General features: G+C 38.7%; 1 protein-coding gene across 4 annotated transcripts in view; it reads left to right on the plus strand.

Annotated features, from left to right (window-relative positions):
* Positions 1–19915, plus strand: part of Rbpj (recombination signal binding protein for immunoglobulin kappa J region) — a 71772-nt gene that overhangs the window by 33214 nt on the left and 18643 nt on the right. For 3 of the 4 annotated variants that reach the window (XM_055623946.1, XM_055623948.1, XM_055623949.1), the window contains exons 2-3: positions 12446–12484; positions 19151–19246. In XM_055623946.1, the coding sequence (XP_055479921.1) occupies positions 12446–12484; positions 19151–19246 (135 nt within the window). Of the gene's footprint in view, positions 1–6696; positions 6744–12445; positions 12485–19150; positions 19247–19915 lie in introns of those variants that run through there. The other variant, XM_055623947.1, reaches the window with a different exon arrangement.

Below are 19915 nucleotides of genomic sequence, written 5' to 3' on the forward strand. Positions count from 1 at the left end.
TTTCTTTCTTTCTTTCTTTCTTTCTTTCTTTCTTTCTTTCTTTCTTTTATAGAATAAATGTAGCAATGTATTTAATACCAGTTTTATGTGAATAAATATTCTCCCTAGAATCCCAGAAGCAGGCATGGATACAGTATAGTTTTCTAGGCTGTAGGAGTAGCTCAGCAGTCAAGAGTTGTTTTGTTTTGTTTTTTCCCATTATTAAAGGACCAGAGTTTAGTTCCCAGCCCCCATATCAGACTTCTCAGAACGGTCTGTACCTCCAGCTGCAGGGGCTCCCATACCTCTTCTAGCATTCTCAAGCATCTATACACACCTGGTATAAACAACATACACAAACATACATACACACAAAAAAAAATTTAAATTAAATTTAAAAATTAACTTCTGTTATTCAGATGGGAGAGCGCATAATTTCATCACACTATGTGGTGTACAACCTTAAACTTATGATTGTTTTTTCTGAATTTTCCCCTGAGTAAATGTTGGATCATGTTTGAGCACAGTAAGCTGAAACCATAGAAGGCAAAAGTTTGTGGAAGATTTTTGACAGTTCCAACATGAAAAGAGGTATACTTTTTCAATCCATATAAAAATGTACAATACATTTTTTTCATGTAGGCACCCTGAAATATGGCGTGTTTAAACTCTGTAGACAAATTGATAACAATTACTAAAGATAAATAAAAATAAAATTTTCCTTTGGGTCAGTTTGTTGTTTTACATTTTCCAGAACACAAATGCAATATTCCTGCTCTTTTCATTAGCTTACCTTATTAACAAATAAGTAAAATGTAAAAAGAAGTACAAATACAATAATGGTAACTAATGTAGAGGGGGTGATAATTTTCTTAGAAAATGAATTGTGCTAGGTAGGTACACATCATTTTACAAATTAATAATAAGAGCATTCACCATTAATGCAAGACACAATCATACAAGTCCAGTGCGCTATCCATTGCACCACAGAGCCTACCTCTATATTTTTTCATACTTTAAGATATTTAATATCTAGATCACAGGTATCTTTATGGATCTGTAGTGGGGTTTTTGTTTTTTAAATCACAAACTTTATGACTGGGTTTTTTGTTTTGTTTTGTTTTGTTTTTTTGTTTTGTTTTTGTTTTTTGTTTTTTTTTCCCTTCTTTGACATAAGTTTGTGGAAGACAGCATGGATATTCTCCTTAGGCTAATTGTAAAAAGCTATAATTTCTTTCATCAAATAGCTTAGGGATAACATAACTAATTTTTTATAGCTCTTCTTTCTTTTTTATTGATTATTTGAGAATCCCACATCATGCATTCTGATCACGCTCAACTCCCAGGCCTCTCCTGCCCACCTGCTCTTCTTCCTGCTCCCATAGCCCCCCAAAAGAAAAGTGGTCCATTTTGTGTTGTCCATATATCGACTAGAACGTGTCAAGCTCCCAGTGACCATCTCCCCAAGGGAAGACAAGTCTTTGCTTGCACCCCACCAAAAGCCATCAGCTGTGGAGAGCTGGGGTAGGAGTTGGGAGGTGGAGGCAATGGCTGAGGTGAGCTCTCCTGTGTGAGCTGTGTGAGCGCCATGCTGGTCCATAACTAAACTTAGGTAGGTGTTATTCCGTAATTATTTTATAGCTTGAATAATAGACTAGTTCTATCAGTGCTGTCAGTTCATGGTAACCTGAACCAAAATTAGTTGTATAAGTTCCTCATTTAGGCAATTCATGTGATCAAATACGATGGTTCTTTGGATTACTTGTTGAACTTCCCTCTGTGGAAGAAAAAAAAAATGGAGGAAAGTGACTTTTTTATAAAAATAATATTGGAATTCATGGACAGTTGCCCTTTTATGGTTACTGGATTCTCCATTACCCTTCTGCTTCCTTTGACTTAGTGGCTCTGACACTCCCCACAGCAGTCTTTTCTCTGGTTTCTTGTTGCTGCTCTCTTGGCTCTAGTCCTTCTCCTTTCTTCTCTTTGTACTCCCAGCCCCACCTCACCCCCATTACTTCTTGTAGATTAATACTGAGGTTAACCTTTGTGTCACAGAACCAGGAGGGTCAAGCAAGAACTGACAAGACCAACAAGAGTCAGTCAGGAGGATGCTAGAAAAATACCATAAATCTTAAATCCGAGAAGATTGACTCAGGACAAAATGTCTCCTTCAGAGTAAGGAGCTTGTTGGCCTCTCGATTTGTCTTGCTATACTGACTGTACAGAAAGAGGAGGCTGAGAAACTCCTTACTCTGAGCACTTGTTCCTGGTCTTTGTTTGAATGGGAGAACAAAAATGGGCTGGAACTTCTTGACTAATAGGATTGACTCTTTAGCTATAGCAGAAACAAACCAAGGCACCAGTGGAATGTCTTGGTCAGTTTTAGATGTTTTAACATTATATGTTTTTCAGGCACTGTTTAATGTGGCTAAAAACCTTCCGTTGCTGTCAGTTTGTCTCAATATGCTTATCTGCTATTAAAATTTGGCCAGCATAAAAGGATAGCCTAAGATGCCATTGTACAAGTCTGGCTGGCTCATTTTAGAAACGTTGTCTTTGTTTCTAGACTACTTGCAGTTATTAGAATATGTATTTGACTCACCTGTACAGCCCTTACCTTAGTCATTTTTTTCTGGTTTATTTAACCATATGTCAGACTTCATATTTTCTGGTTGAATTACTGTACCATTTGATCGTTAAAATGTAGCTTAGATTTACTGGCAAATACTGAATTGGTTAGGAAGCGCTCCCCCCACCTCCCAACAATTAAATAAGGTATGCCAGGTGGTTGGTATAATGAGAAAAGCAAATGAGATTATCACACAAAAAGAAAAGGGCATTTTTAGGGCAGAAAAGCAAGGAGATAGAAAAAAAAATATGGCATTCTTATATATTTTATGTGGAGCTTTTTTATTGTCTTAGCATGATCAGTATGTAATAACTTAGGGGATGGCTGACCTGGAGAGATGCCTCAGCGGTTAGGAGTACTTGTTGCTCTTGCAGAACCCACAGATTTGATTCCCAGCACCCACACTGGATGACTCAAAGCTGCTTTCAACTCCAGCTTCAGGGGTTTTGATGCCCTCTTCTGGCCTCTTTGGGTACTTGATATACACGGTACATGTACATGCATACATACAGGCATTCATACATGGGCTGGGTGCAGTGGCTCATGTCTGTTATTTCAGCACTTGGGGAGACAGAGGCAGGCAGGTCTCTGAGTTCGAGGCCAGCCTGTTTTACAAAGTGAGTCCAGGACAGCCAAGGCTATACAGAGAAACCCTGTCTCAAAATTAAAAAAAAAAATGTTCATATACATGTACACCTGAACACCAGAAGAGGGCACCAGATCTCATTATAGATGGTTGTGAGCCACCATGTGGTTGCTGGGAATTGAACTCATGACATCTGGAAGAGCAAGCAGTGCTCTTAACCTCTAAGCCATCTCTCCAGCCCCCACTAAGGACTTCTTTTTCATGTAGTAAAGCCATAGGAAAAGCTTAGTAATGTCTTCTCTGATTCGAACATAAGGATTTTGATTCTCATAATTTTTACTCTTACATTGGTATTTACAGTGTCCTAAAATGGAATACCTCCCCCTCTCCCCCACAGAGTCAGACTTTTTGAAAGAGCTTAACCTTTTGTCCCAAAACTTCTAATTGTGGAGAAATCACTTTGGTTTGGAAGTCAGACTTGAACCATGCCCCCTTCTTAGCTCTGTGAAGGTAGGCCAGGTTTCCAATTTGCTCTGTTTTCCTTTTTCTTATCTTTAGGTTGGAATTCTGATTTTTAAAAGTGTGTTAGTCAGTGTTCTGTTGCTATGAAGAAGCACCATGACCAAAGCAACTTTATAAAATAAAACAGTTGGGGTCTTGTTTACAGTTTCAGAGGATTAGTTAATTAGCATCTAGGTGGGGAGCATGGCAGCACACATAGCATGCTGGCACAGTAGCTAAGAGCTATATTCTGATCCATAGGGTTTGTGGGGGAGGAAGAGAGACAGAGAAAGACAGACAAACAGACACTGAGCCCGGCATGGTCATTTGAAACAATGCAGCCCACCCCCAGTAACATACTTCCTCCAGCAAGGCCACACCTCTTAATCCTTCTAATCCTTTCAAACAGTGCCATTCCCCCAATGACTAAGCATTCAAATACATGAGTCTGTGGGGGCCATTCTTACACAGACTGCCACAGAAAGCTCGGGTGCCCAGTAAACAGCCACTTCTGTAATTCATAATGAATTCGTGACTAGTTCAGTTGTGTAGGTGAGACTACACGCTCCTTGTCTTTCCTCTGACACCTGATTTTGCATGCCTGGACAACATGATGATAGATTTGGAAAGAATTTAGTGTCTTACTTGTCATAAGATGTATTTTATAGAAGCTGTTGTATTCAAGAAATATTCATTGAGCATTTATGAAGTGTCTTCTGACCACAGGCACATGTGTTCCTTATAATCACAATTTTGTTTTCTGTCTCTATGAATTTGATTACTCTAGGGGTCTCAATTTGTTATTTGTTAACTTTTTATGTCTGCTTTATTTCACTTGCCATTTCTGTATGTGGTAGATACCAGCTTTACCTTCCTTTAGGCTGAATAATGCCTCTTTGTACATAACACATTTTGTTTGTCCACCTAATTGTCGATGGGTATATGAATACTTTTCAGGCTATTATGATTAATGCTGCTGTGCAGTTACCGTACTCGTCTAAGTATTTGCTTTCACTGTTCTGAGTATGTACCTGGAAGTGGAGTTGCATTATGGATCATATAGTAATTATGTTTCATGTTTTGATAAATCATTTTTTTTTAAGATTTATTTATTGATTATATATACAGTGTTCTGCCTGCAGGGCAGAGGAGGGCACCAGATCTCATTATAAGGTTGTGAGCCACCATGTGGTTGCTGGGAATTGAACTCGGGACCTCTAGAAGAGCAGCCAGTACTCTTAACCTCTGAGCCATCTCTCCACCCCGATAAATCTTTTTTTTTTTTTTTGTATAGTAACTGATATTTTACATTCTTGCGTGTTTTTTATTACCCATGCTGATGGGTATGGTGATATCTTTTTTTTTAATTATTATTTATTTTTTAGGTTTATGACTTATACAGTGTACTAACTGCATATGTGCCTGCAGGCAGGCCAGAAGAAGGCACCAGATCTCATTATAGATAGTTAGTCCTGACCCTAGAAAGTGTGCACTTTCCTTTATTTTTTTTTTTAATTTATTTTTTAGGTTTATGACTTATACAGTGTACTAACTGCATGTGTGCCTGCAGGCCAGAAGAGGGCACCAGATCTCATTATAGATAGTTACGAGCCACCATGTGGTTGCTGGGAATCGAACTCAGGATCTTTGGAATAACAGCCAGTGTTCTTAACCTCTGAGCTATCTCTCCAGCCCGTATGGTGATATCTTACTGTGACTTTTATTGTGATTTGTATTTCCTTTCTTAGTTATTTGAAACATATTTATAGTATTTTATATTTATAGTAAATTATATTGCTAATTTGTTTACCTTATAGAGAAATGTTTATATGTCCTTCATGTATTCTGTAATGGCTGTTTTTGGTTGTCAGTTTGATAACATCTGGAATTAACTAAAAACCCAAGCTGCTGGACATACCTATGAGAGATTTTTAGGTAATTAAATCATTTGAGATAGGAAGACCCATCTTAAATCCATTTCACTTTAGGTCATAAGGTCATCAAAGCCATCTTTAATCTGGGTCACATTCTAGTGTAACCTCTATAAAAGTTAAGGAAGAAAGAAGCTTCTGCTCTCTGACTGCTTGCCCTTGCTCTCCCTTCACTGGTAGCCTGCTTTGGGATTCTAACATACCGAAGAACAGCTGAGACATCCACTTCATGGACTGAACAACTATAAGATTCTTGGACTTCCTGTTGGTAGACAGCCATTGTTGGATTAGCTAGACCTAATGCCTGTCATTCTAGCAGTTTGGGAGGCTAGTCATGCTTGTTGTCATGGTGGCACATGCTTAGAGGATTTGTTGGACGGCTGTGGCTTTATGGGAGGAGGTACGTCCCTGGGAGTGGGCTTTGAAGTTTCAAAAGCCCACACCAAGCCCAGGGTCTCTCTGCCTGCTGCCTGTGAATCCTCTCAGCTACTGCTCCAGTACCATACCTGTTTGTTTTCTGCTGTGATTATAATGGGCTAACCTTACTTTGAAACTGTGAGCAAACCACCAATGAAATGCTTTCTGTTAGAGTTGCCTTGGTCATTGTGTCTCTTCATATTAATAGAATAGTAACTATAACACCATAGGTACATGATGAACTGAATGCACTCCAAAGCTAATACATAATTTACTTGTTTTGAAGGCACCATTACAAATTTCATTGCATTAGTATCACTCAATAATTCAGTCTTGAAGGAGCAGTAGTGTTTTTAGTGTGTACTTAGTTGAGTATTCTTTATCTGTTCTATTCGTGTGCTAACATGTTGAATTTTTGCAACAGGTTTGTAATTTTTTTGTTTAGAAGTAATTCTGTCTATGGTTTCATTTGACCTAAGGCATAGAGTTGAAGTTACATTCTTGTTCCAGGCCGTGCCACTAGTTTGCCCTGGAGTTAAGAGGCAGTGTTCTCAGCACAGAGCCCTTCCCGTGACTGACTGACTCTACCTCATCAGATGGCACTTTGAGGGCTGAACCCTGCCCACTGCCCACTCTCCCACACAGATTATCTTTGTATTCTCCAGTGGATGAGGGTTAGGAAAAAGCCAAAGTCTCTTAGGTGAGCAAGCCATGGCTAAAATTTATAGAGGCACGTGTACATATTTGAATGTTGTTCTTGGAGTCTGGCAAATCTCTTGAGAATGGTTTTAGAGTACCTTTCAGTGAACTTTTCTTTTTTTTTTTTTTTTTTTTTAGTGGCATTTTCACATGTTTTTTAAATTTTTATTTTATTTTATTAATTATACTTTATTCACTTTGTATCCCCCCATAAACCCCTCCCTACTCCCCTCCCAGTCCCACCTTCCCTCACATTCTTCATGCATGCCCCTCCCCAATTCCACTGATAGGGAAGGTCCTCCTCTCCTTTCTTCTGATCTTAGTCTATCAGATCACATCAGGAGTGGCTGCATTGTCATCTTCTGTGGCCTGGTAAGGCTGCTCCCCCCTCAGGGGGAGGTGATCACAGAGCAGGCCAATCAGATTATGTCAGAGGCAGTCCCTCTTCCCATCACTACGTAAGCCACTTGGACACTGAACTGCCATGGGCTACATCTGTGCAGGGGTTCTAGGTTATCTCCATGCATGGTACTTGGTTGGAGTAGGAGTCTCTGGGAAGACCCCTGTGTACAAATTTTCTGGTTCTGTTGCTCTCCTTGTGGGGTTCCTGTCCTCTCCAGCTCTTACTATTTCCCACTTCTTACATAAGATTCCATGCATACTGCCCAACAGTTGGCCATAAGTCTCAGTGTCTGCTTTGATAGTCTGCAGGGCAGAGCCTTTCAGAGGCCCTCTGTGGCAGGTTCCTAGGTTGTTTCCTGTTTTCTTCTTCTGATGTCCATCCTCTTTGCCTTTCGGGATGGGGATTGAGCATTTTAGTCAGGGTCCTCTCTCTTGATTATCTATGTACCTTTCATCTTGCTAGATACCTTTACCAAACTGTTTCCTTAGATTCTGTGTAATGCATTGTAGAGCAAAATGGGATTTTTTTTCATTGACACTGATAATTGTGTGTAAGTCGTATGTATGTGTGTTACGTATGTATTTAAAGATGTATTTAAAGATTTCAGAATTAATGTTCTACACTGTGTGCATGTACATGGAAGCTGCTGTATAACCAGTGGATTCTTCGTTATACATGGAGTTTGGAGATTGTTTTATGAATATAAATGCTATTCTATTGAACATCTTTAAGCATGTCCATATATGGACCAAATTTGCTACCTGTATGTAAATTTCTACTCAAAGAGATACATGTCATGAACTAGAATAGACATTGCCAAGGTATTGTTCAAAGGATTATGCATTCAACTCCTTACAGGGTATGATAGTTTGCTTCTCTGCAGGTATCCTTGCCCTGGGTATTAACAAACTCTGAATCTATAGCAACTACTACATAATTGAGCTAATAATATAAAAATTGTGCCATGAAGCTGGCCACAGGGCCATGAATGATTTCTGATGGTTTTCACCACCAAGTTCTGTAGTCAGGCCAACATTCATTCATTCATTCATTCATTCATTCATTCATTCATTCAAAAATGTGAATTGGTATTTTGTTTGCCTGCATGTATGTCAGTGTAAGGGTATCAGATCTTGGAGTTACAGACAGTTGTGAGCTGCCATGTGGGTGTTGAGAATTGAAACCAGGCCCCCTGGAAGAATACTCAGTGCTCTTACCTGCTTGAGCCATCTCTTCAGCCTAGGCCAACATCTTGATTAAGAGGTAATTGCTTCTCTGAGCCTGGCCTTTTGTTCTGTTGTGATGCCAGTTTCCAGAATAGTCATCTGTATATCTCAAGTGAGAACATTGACCATATTTACATTATTCCTGAATTTATCTGACCATATGTGTATTTATATGATGAGCACACACAGATGATCTTTATCCTTGAACCATTTGAAGATGCCACCATCATATTTTTTTCTAAACACTACAGTATTTCTAGAAGAACAGTAATCAAGATTAGAATATTAAAATTAATCTTATCTGTTTTAAACAAATACTGTTAATTTTCTAATGTCTACAGCTGAAATACATTTGAAAGCATATGTTGCACGGTCCTGTTTTTATGTCTTTAGTTTTTTAGTTTCTTATTTTATTTCACAATTTGAATTTGTTCCTCATGTTTGGATTCAAGTTCCATATTATCACCATAATATTTTAAAGGTAATATTATTTGTAGTGCATTGTATAAATGTCATTGAGTGTGCTTTAACTCAGTCCCATTCCATCTCTCTCTTGCCTTATTTTATGGGAAGTGGGATTTCTGGACAGAGCTTCATGTATGCTAACTCAGTACACATTCTACCACTGAGCTATACTTTCTGTTCCATTCAGTGACACCTACAATTGAAATAGTTTGCCCACAGTCTGATTATGCTTCTTTTTGAGGCTACAAATTTAAAAGAGTTTCATTGTGAGGCCATAATTTTTAACCCCCCTTCTCCAAACAGCTTTCATTAACCTCTTAACAGAGATACTTGAAAAGCCAGGTGCAGAGTACAATTGAAGATGATGGTCTTAGTCATTTGTATCTTTTCTACTCCTGCTCGTTGACACTGATTGCTGGCAGATTGTTAAAAGCTAATTTTTTCATTTTAAATTCAAAGAGGAAAAAATAGAAGGGGCTTTAAAAATTAAGAAAAAGATGCTTTTCAAGTGTTTCTACACAGTAAGCATAATAATGGGATAGGAGGGTTGGTTGTCATGTCTTCATCTTCTGGGGTCTACTTTCTGTCTTTGACATCAGCCATGGGAGATGTTTGCTCTAGGAATGTGCTTATAAATGTGATCCAGGGGGATGTAGCATACTGCTTTGATTATATGTGTTGCATTCACCAGGATCAGTGGTTACACTGAGCCAAATTCCAGAACCATTGCTTTTAAATGTGGTTTTAAGGTAAGATCTGATTCAAAATAAGCTTGAAAAGGCTGACATACTCTCCTTTTTGTTGGAGCCTCAGCTCAGAGACCCAGTGCTTAGGCAAGCATTCTATATATATACCTCAGCTATTGATGGAGTGTATTTTTCAAAGGATGCATGACTTCATAAACTGTTTTCTGTATCCATAGATAGAAAGTGAGTGTAAACTGTTTCAAGATGAATTATGTGTTTATTTAAAATGTGTATTCAAGGCTGGGGATATTGCCTAGTTTGTAAAGTACTTGCTTAGTACACACAAGGCTCTGGGTTTGATTCCTCTGCACTAAATAATTGTGGAGGTAGATGCAGGAGGATCAAAAGTTCAAGGTTATCAACTACCCGTAAAGTCTGGGATTCATGAGACCCTATCTCAACAACAATAACCAAACCAAACCAAAACAAATAAAAAACCCAGTATCAATAACAAAAAGTCATTTTCAGATAGATGAAAAAATTATGAAAACACTAACTTATCTCCATGTCCATTTGCCCTAATCATGCGTAAGTTCCATAGGGACATGAGTTTGTGCCTCTTGCTTGTGAATGTTTGGGCATACCTCTACTTGGTTCCTAGTAGCTGCTCAATAAGTAACTGGTGAGGGCAAAATCTGATGCAGACCCTAGCCTGCTGTGGTTTTCCGATAGTTGCCAAGCACCTTTCTAGTCAGTACCGGTTTCACTTGTATTTTATGCCATTTGTTCTCACAAAATGTGTACTGATGTGTGTGTAACAGGTAGTCAGTTTCTCTTGTTGGTGGTAAATGCCTTGAAAGTATGACTTATGCTTCTAGCTCTTCTTCTTAAGTCCTTATTCACAAGTCCTAGTGTTATTATAATTAAATACTGTTTATAGAAGTTTGGGTTGTTAGCATTTTCTTTTCCACTTTTTCCTCCAAGTAGCTCCAAGGTGTTGCTTGCCTTGAATCCTTTTTAATCTCATTTCAAGATGCAGAAAATTTATAAAATTTAGAAAAATAGAATTACTCTAAGCTCTGTTGATCCAATTGACAGAGATTTTGCTCATGTTTTGCACCTGCTTTTCAGTCATTACTGTGCTTCTAAAACCAGAGTACTATTATTGTGCAATTAATAGATTGGAGTGAGGCTCTACTTCTCTTTGGCCTACTGGTGTCATTACTAAATTGCTCTGCACTCACAGCATTTTTCTTGTGATTTCTCCCCCTCCCCTTCTTGTTTTGATATTGGAGTTGGTTGTTTTTGTTATTTTTTAATGCAAATTATCTTTTGTCCTGAAAAGTTTTAGGATGCTGAAATTTGACAACTTTTATTCTTTTTGTACATTTGTGATCATACTTTTTTTTTTTTTTAACATATTGGTGATTATAGAATGAAGGGGATTTGATATGGGAGGAACATCTTTTTCCTGAGCAGAAAGGAAGTATGTACAAATGTAATGGGCTTGCAAGTTTTTCTCTTTTGGAAATTCTAATGGATTGGAGGCGATGCAGAAGAAAGCAGCACATTGTGCCCACTGCTTCTTCTGCTTGCTGAGATTTTGTCTGGCTTGAAGTTGTCCAGTTCTTAAGCCTGCTGTTGTATTCTGAATTCACTTGTGTCAGTTTCCTTGAAGTCATCTACCAACTCTGATTTTTGCAGTGGTTGCACCTCCTTTTCTTCATAGATCCCTGAGCCTTGGGGGAAGGAATTCATAAACATTCCATTTAGGGCTGAGTGCTCCAAGGCTTCTCTCACTCTCTGCACATTGTCCAGTTGTGAGTCACTTTGCTAATTACCATCTACCTGAGGAAAAATCTTATCTTCAAACAAGAAGCTTTTTGTAACTTATACCTACTGCGAAAGGGGAAATCAGTGTTCTCTAGTGGCTATATCATGTAGCTTGGGCTCAGGAGTAGATGTGACCTTCAAAGTTAGACAGAACTAACTACTATGTACTTTATTGGATCTTTTCCAGAAAACATTCTCAGTGGAAAAGAATCCAGGAGTGATTTTTGCTCTATGCTCCATAGCTGTAATTCATGAGTTACAAAGTAATTGAATGTTTTGAAATATTTAAGCTTAGGCTTCCTTGGTAGTCAGGAAAACATTGTGGGGGCAGGTTGTGGGTTTCAAAATTTTTATGTAAAAAGTTGACTATACTGTAGAATAAAAATTAAACACAAAAATAATTCTGTTTACAAAATCTTGGGGTTGCAAAATACGATTTATATGAGTTAGTTTTCTCTTCCCACCTTGTGGGTTCCAAGGATTGAACTCAGGTCTTCAGGCTTGGAAGCAAGTGCTTTAACCCACTACCTCAGAGGCCTGAGGTTTTTTTTTGTTGTTGTTGTTTTTGTTTTGTTTTTTCTGTTAGATGCTTTAAAAGTTTGATGTTGTCCATCCTCATCTGATAATGTGTCACTAACTCAGAGTATATGTGTGAAACGTGCTTTTGGTTTTTTGTATTTGTTTTAAAATTTGTTTTATGGATATGAACATTTGCCTGCATGAATGTATGTGTACCACATTTATGCCTGGTGCTCAAGGAGGGCAAAAGTAGATTGACACCCTGGAACTGGAGTTACAGTTGTTTGTGATCTGACACTTAGTTGTTAGGGGTTTAAATCCTGTCTTTGGCAAGAGCAGGACAAGTGTTCTTAATTGCTGAGCCATCTCTGGCCCCACTGCTTTTGTTTTTGACAAGTCTTTGTATTGTATATTTGTTACTTCTGGGAACAGAAGATAGGTGCGGGATTTCTTTCTTCAGTTTCATGAAGATTGACAAGTCATAAGGGACACTTTCTAATGCCTTATAGCTAGCTTACTGTGGTATTTGTCTGACAGCTTATTTACTTTATTTCTTTAATTTTTTTTCTAGGAAGTTTGGTGAGCGGCCTCCACCTAAACGACTCACTAGGTAAGCATTATATTAGCCATTTATGCATTGGCTGTGCATGTAGATATCCTCTCATTTTAGACACTAATGTGAACTGAAAACCATTCAAACATCAATAACTCCGTCTTGAGCTTATTACTACCCCTGCATTTTCTTCTTTTCTAAAGTGGGGGGTAGGAGCAAAAGGATATAATTTTAAAATTGAATTAAATTTTGCAAACTGCAAAGCTTTTGCAGAACTATTATTAGTTAACCTACTAGACAGATTTATCAAGTCAAAACGAGAGAGGGAGAGCTAAGCTACATTATAGCCACTTAATTCTTAACATTCCTTCTCTTCCCGACTTGTGTACGTGTTCTAACGACATGGGAGTCTGTCTGGTCTACAGTATTCAAAACTACTTCTTAGATTCTATCAGAGAAATTGACAAGGCCACTAATTCATCGCCATTCCTTGATGCCATAAGGCTAGACAAAATTGAGTATTCGATTGTAAAGATAACAGCTACAACTTTGTTTAGCCAGTCACACTTTGATATGTAAGGGGAAAGATTTGAGATATTTAATAGGTCCTTTTTTGAAGTGAATTTTAAAATACTACTTTTTCTCTAATATTTTTAAAGAAAACTAGAATGTATCATGTTAAATTTTTAATTTAAATTTTCAAGAAGGAGGTATATGTGCATGTGTCCATGTGTGTGCTTGTGTGTTCATGTTCTGTTGTATCCACTTTCTTAGTTCACACTGATGACTGCTTAGGCCATCACCAAGTAATTACTACTGTTAAGATATGTATAAAACCTGTTGTAGGCTGGGTATGTTGGCGGGCTTAGGAGGCAGAGGCAGAGGCAGACAGACCTGATCTGCATAGTGAGGCCCAGGTGAAACGCTCTTCAATGGCGGGGGTGGGGTGGGGGGGGAATTGTAGTTAAGAATGATGAACATAGAAGATGGTTTGAAGACAATTTTGAGACCTCTTATAAATAATGAGGATGGAACATATTAGAACTCTATTCAGTCTGCGTACAATGAACTTTCATAATTTGAAAATCCAGAGTCTTACGTGCCCTAGAATCTCTTTTTAAGTACCAACATAGTGGCTTAAAAAGTTTCAGATTTTGGAACTTAGATTTTTGGATGCTCAAATATTAACATGTATGAAAATATTCCAAAATATAAAAACAAAACCCTTCACAATCTGAAATACTTCGGTCCCAAACAATGATAACTTATTTTGAGATAGTTGTTTGTCTATCTAAGTGTTTATACTTAAATATTACAGAATTGTTTTCGAGGAGGTAGCAAGGGGATGGAGATGACTTCTTAACACACTGGGGTCTCCTCCCTGAAGACCTCAGGGTGGAAGAACAGGTCTGAAGAGCAATCTGTTCTAGTTTTCTGTTTACACGTGTGGAAAACTACCCATAACTGAGGGCCACACTGGAACCAAACCATGTCTGAGGGTCGTGGAGGGCTATGAATTGTGCCTGCTCTCAATGGTCAGAAGAAAATCACTCAATGAAGTTTGGCTTTGGTGTAGAATTATGCCCAGACTACATTATGCTTTGGTTTCATCTAACTGTCACGGTATAGAGTTAGAGACAAGCTTTTCCAAGGAATCCAGTTTTGTTTTACAAAACGAAGCCAAGAATAGAGGAGTAAGGCTCTCCAAGCTCCTTCAGCCATACTGCTCAGTAGAGGAGTAAGAACTCTGTGGTACTCCCGAAGCAACAGAGCTTAGCCACAGAGACACTGTAGATCAGAACCAACCCAAAGTGACAGCTATGGTGTCTATTCTGTCTGTTGGAGGAGCTAGGACTCAGAGCTGGAAATGGTCAACTCTTAGCCCACACAGCCTCTCCTGCAACTACAGTCACGATGTGTGAACAACTTGGTGTCTGTAACAGCATTATAAAGGCAGTTGGGTTGATTTCCCTAAAAGGTATGGTTTATAAATCCCTGAGCTAAAGGAAAGGGAAGGTAAGTATAATAAAGCACAGAAGATTCAAATTAAACACACAGACCCAGTCAGATTTTTAGAGATGAAAACAGTATTTAAAGCGGAAAAAAAAATGGCTCTTGATTGGATCAACTTCAGAATGGATGGAAAGGTGAGAGAGCATACCAATAGAAACTGTCCAAAGTAAAAACAAAGGAAAAAACATCTCGGTGGGGGGAGTACTACTATTCTGAGGTTCAACTATCGTTAAATATGTGTAATTAGAGCCATTTATGAGGAGGTTATGACTAAAACTATAGAAAGAAATAATGCCTGAACCACAGATTCAAGAAACCCAATAAGTATCAAGTGTAAAAGTATGTTGAAACACATCGTCATCAAATTGATTAAAACTAGTGGTAAAGAGAAAACATTAAAAGCAGGGGCAAAGATGGATTTCAAAAGAACAAAGATAAAGCTCACAGGGTTTTCATCTGAAATTTTACTACAGGTAAAACTGTTTTAAAGCATTAAAGTCAGTACCTTGAAACTAACAAACTATAAGCTTGTTCAGGAAAGAGTTGGCAACTCAAATAGCCTTGTATCTAAAAAGACTAAATTTGTTATTAAAAAGGAAACTTCACGTGTAGGCTGGCTTCACTGCTAAATTATACAGAGTGTTTAAGGGAAAAAATACCATTAGATGCCTTTCTATAAGGTGGGAATGAGGTTCTGGGTCCTAGTTCATTCTCCAAGGACAGAATACTGTTACCTATGTTAGGCAGTGTTCATAATGCTACTAAAAACATGAGGCAGTACAACTTTAGACTAACATTGCATATGAGCAAAGATTTGAAAAGGATTGAACTCTGCATATACAAGTTCTAGAAAATGCAGTGAGTTTTGTTTTCTGTAGTGGGACCAAGCAGAAAGATTTCAGAGACTCAGAAGAACAGAGAGACTCAGAAGAACTGGGAATATGTATCTCTTATTGTGGTGTTGGTTTAGTGCATTTAGTGGCACACGTCTGGAGATCAGAGGACAACTTTTAGGAGTAGGATATCTTTTTCTAAGGTTGTTGAGCTTGCAAAGCAACTGCCTCTACTTGCTCATCCATTTCCTTGCCCCCTTCTCTATAATTTTACATAATAAGATACTGTTTTTTTTTTAAGGTTTCCATTTGTCTGCCTGCCTGCCTGCCTGCTTATCTATATATCTGTCTCTATCTATCTGTCTGTGTTCTGCCTCACCACCAGAAGAAGGCATCAGATCTCATTATAGAAAGTTATGAGCTACCATATGGTCGCTAGGAATTGAACTCAGAATCTCTGGAAGTGCTCTTAACCTCTGAGCTATCCCTCCAGCCCTAAGACGCTGTTCTTATGTTTTGATCCACTTCATTTTTTTACATTAGATAAGACAACTGTGTATAAATGTGCTTATAAACTTTATAGGTGTGCTGTGTATGGTTGAATGAAACAGCTCTTACCTCAGAAGAATAAAGATAGTGACTGTGGCCCAGAAACATTCATTTAAGTCTCTCCAGATACAATGTTCTAACATGGAAGTAGTTTCACAGAGTTTTTATGGGAACAGAACAAAGAAAGTTAAAAAATACGTAGATACACCAGGAAAGCATGTTATAGTAGGCTTTGTATGCTGTCTGACAACACGAAGTCTTTTGATTGGAAATCTGGAGTTTTGTTAATACATTCTAGGTCTGGCTATTAGTAGGGGCCAACACAGGTAGTGGTGGGGATATGACCATTTAGTAGACTAAAGATATCCCAAATAGATTGTAATTAGACTCCGAAACGGCAAAATTTCAAACCTCCTCACATATTTGGTTTGGTCAGTCAGCCTGAGAAGACAGCTTCTCCCCCCCCCCCCCATAATTTTTGCTCACAGTGCAAAAGCAGAAGTCAGTATGCACCCCTAACTCTTTATTCAGTATGCCTGCAAAGCTTTCATCCCCATTTTCTCTTGCAGCCGGTATAAACAAGAGCTTGGAATGGCCTTTAACAAAGAAAACAATAGTGGTACCTGTAGCTTGCTGACATGAACTACTTGTCAGTGGGGCTAACTTACTTTGAGGTGTGTTGTATTTTTTATCTCCTTTCCATAGCTTCAAAGAAGAGAAAAAAAACTCAGGTTCAAAAGTGGCAGAGTTTAAGGTTCAGACCCCGTTGTGTTTTTGTAGCAAAGCTCAAAGTAGTAGTAGACAAGTAGTACGCTTTGCCCTTGCGTTGGCTAAACTGCCTCTCTTAGAGTCCTGGCTCCGTCATTTCAGGGTACCTAACCTTTCACCATTCCAGACTGTGCTTGGTCATAGGTTACCTTACTCTTGTTGGTTTTTTGTTTGTTTGTTGTTGTTGTTTGATATATACTTACTTAGAGAAATAACTAGCATAGCCTTAACTTCTCAGTGTCAGTCTTTTAATAGTGAAATTATCTTTGTAGAATGAGTTTGGCATACCTGCTTCAGGTTCTTTTTAACATGTCCTCTATGCTGTGTCGGGGAAGATAAGAAAAGTGAGCACAGCCAGGCGCAGTAGCGCACTCCTTTAATGCCAGCACTCAGGAAGGCAGAGACAGGTGGATCTCTGTAAGTTCCAGGCCAGTCTGATCTACAAAGTGAGTCAGGGACAGCCAAGGCTACATAGAGAAACCCTGTCTCAAAACAAAAAAAGTAAACACATGACCTGGTAAGCATATAAACACATAAGTAAACAGATAAGCAAATAATCACTTCGTGATAACAGAGACCATAAGTATTAGTAGAATTTAACTTGGAAATCATGCTCTTGGTTAAAACTTTTCAAATATGTAGCTGTTTTTCAATTCAAGCTCCATGCCTGGGACTTCTGTACAAATTTGACTTTCTCTTGACTTTTTTTTATCTGTTGTTTATTAATGCTTCTTGTCCTTTTTTTCATGTATATTATGGAGTCTCCCTCAATCTCTCTTCCACTTAGTTCTTTTGAGCCAAGCTCTTTTAATCAATCCTAGAACTTCAGTATACCTGGACTTGCTTCAGGGATCTCCAAGCTCTGCCTTCACAGCTGGATTACAGGCAGGTCTCCACACTCACCTGGCATTAGATGAGTTTTGGGAGCCCACCATATTCCACCCTCTTTTATCTTTTAATGACCTCTTCCACCCCACCCCACCCCCCGTCTTACTCTCTGAACAGTTACCTCCCATAGCACTATGTCAGATCCCTTGCCATTGCCAGTGTGTCAAGTACCTTGGTCATTTAAAAACTTACCCCAGCGTATGGTCTGTTATCCCCCACTCTCTGCCCAAGACAGACGACATGTTTCAGCACTGTCTGTGCACATCTCTGCGATGGTGTGCGGCTGCTTTCTGCTCTCTTGCTCCCTTCAGTAGAAGTCCATTCTCTCTGCCCTAAAGCCAAAAGATTTTTCTCAGTAAGAATAAAGGCCATTTGGGTTATCTCACTTGACCCCTCTTTAGCCACCTTGAGTGAGGGGGTTGTGTTAGCTCTGACTTTCAGAAATGAAAATAAAAACTGGGTGAGGTTCTGTGCACTTAGAGCACAAGTGACACAAATCTATAATTTTCTACATGTAATAACTGTGGCAGTTGGCAGCTTTTTACTGTCATCTGGATATCCATTTGAGTGAAGTATTTGTCTTTATTTACAATGTAAGTAGAATATAATTTAAATTTAGTAAAAACATTTGATTATCCTGACTTTGTGTGGTGTGTAAACCATCTCAAGAATTGAGACTCTGATTTAACTTTTAGAGGTTTGTGTGTGTTTGTTTGTCTGTCTGTTTTGAGGGCTGGTTTTGAGACAGAAAGGTTTCTCTGTGCAGCCTTGGCTGTGCTGGAAGTTGGCTGGCCTTGAACTCTTGGGGATCTGCCTGCCTCTGCCTCCCTCAGAGCCAGCTAAGGCTGGCTTAACTTTTAGAGGAGGTTTTTGGTTTTTTTTCCCCCCTGTGTCATTTAACTTGACATGATTGGATGAATCAATGTATATTTATATGTTGACATTTTTATAAAACATGCTAAATAAGCATGTGACAGTTTTTATTTGACGTAGTGTTGGATTTTTGGAAAGTTTAATCAATTTTCAGCAACTTCAGTTGGCTGCTATTGAATTTATTTAGCAACATCCTTTGGGCAACTGTATATTTGTTTATAAATGACAGTACTTTGTAAGTCCTTACATGGGACTGTTAGTTTGGGTTCAGGCAACAGAATTAAGGGTGATTTGATGTTTTGGTGTGACTTATGACTTGGAAGGTGGGGTGGGGGATGCTAGAGAGATGGTTCAGTGTTTTAAGTGCATTGGCTGTTCCTCCAGAAGATCTTGGTTCCATTACCAGCTCCTGTGTGGCAGCTCACAGTTGTCTAGTCTGTAACTCGAATTTTAGTGGATCCAGCTCCCTCACACAGATATGTGTGTGCCAAACACCAAATGTACAGAAAAATAAATAAGACATGGAAGGGTAGAGGAACAAGATAAGCTATAAAGTCAGAATTATATTAGCAGTGTAAATGTTAATTTTATTTTAGCAATCAAAATGAAGATTGACAGTGGGTATGTATTATCATTTGCCCAGCATTTTTTAAGGTAGCTCATGTATTGGTTTCTGTTTTCGTGTTTAGGTTTGCATGTTAAAAAATGTTCATAAGCATTCCTCTGATCAGATGCAATAAAAGAAGGATTTTGTCGAAAATCCTATCCCTACAATAATAATATTTATATTTGATTACAGGGAAGCTATGCGAAATTATTTAAAAGAACGAGGGGATCAAACAGTACTCATTCTTCATGCGAAAGTTGCACAGAAGTCATATGGAAATGAAAAACGGTAAGATTATTGGGTATTTTGGGGCAAGTAGGTGCTTATTGTACAATTTGCGTATGATTTGTTTATATCTGAGACTTGTTTCTATTCCTGGGTTTATTTGCATAGTAGAAAATGAGGAGGGGGCTTATCTCTTAAGGAGAGAAACAGTGAATTGTGGCATGTTCAGGTCAGAAAATTTATTGACAACCATCTGGCCACATCCCAAATCTTATAAAATTAAATCTGGTTTTCTTTGGAGCTGTTTTGCAAGCATCTCAGTGACACCTTAAGCCTTGTTCTTTTTGGGGTAAAGTGTAATTTGATAAATACTGCCCCACCCCCAAGAAGAGGCAGTTTTGACACAGTTATGTAATCCTTACTACTTAGGAGGAAGGAGAATGGCAAGTTCAAAGCGCCTCTGGGTTAGAGAGTGAGTGAAAGGCCAGTCTAAGCAACTTTGACTCTGATTCAAAAAACTTGGGAATGGGGCTGAAGAGATGGCTCAGTGGTTAAGAGCACTTGCTACTCTTCCTGGGACCTCCAGGTTCAGTTTCCAGTGCTCATACCTGCCCAGGCTGTAACTCCAGCTCCAAGGGAACTGGCATCTTCTGCTGGCCTTCGTGGCCACCCACACATGTGGCTTACACACACACACACACACACACACACACACACACACACACACACACA

This window comes from Psammomys obesus, unplaced genomic scaffold (assembly GCF_907164565.1).
Source record: "Psammomys obesus unplaced genomic scaffold, mPsaObe1.curated_primary_1811, whole genome shotgun sequence".
NCBI lineage: Eukaryota > Metazoa > Chordata > Mammalia > Rodentia > Muridae > Psammomys > Psammomys obesus.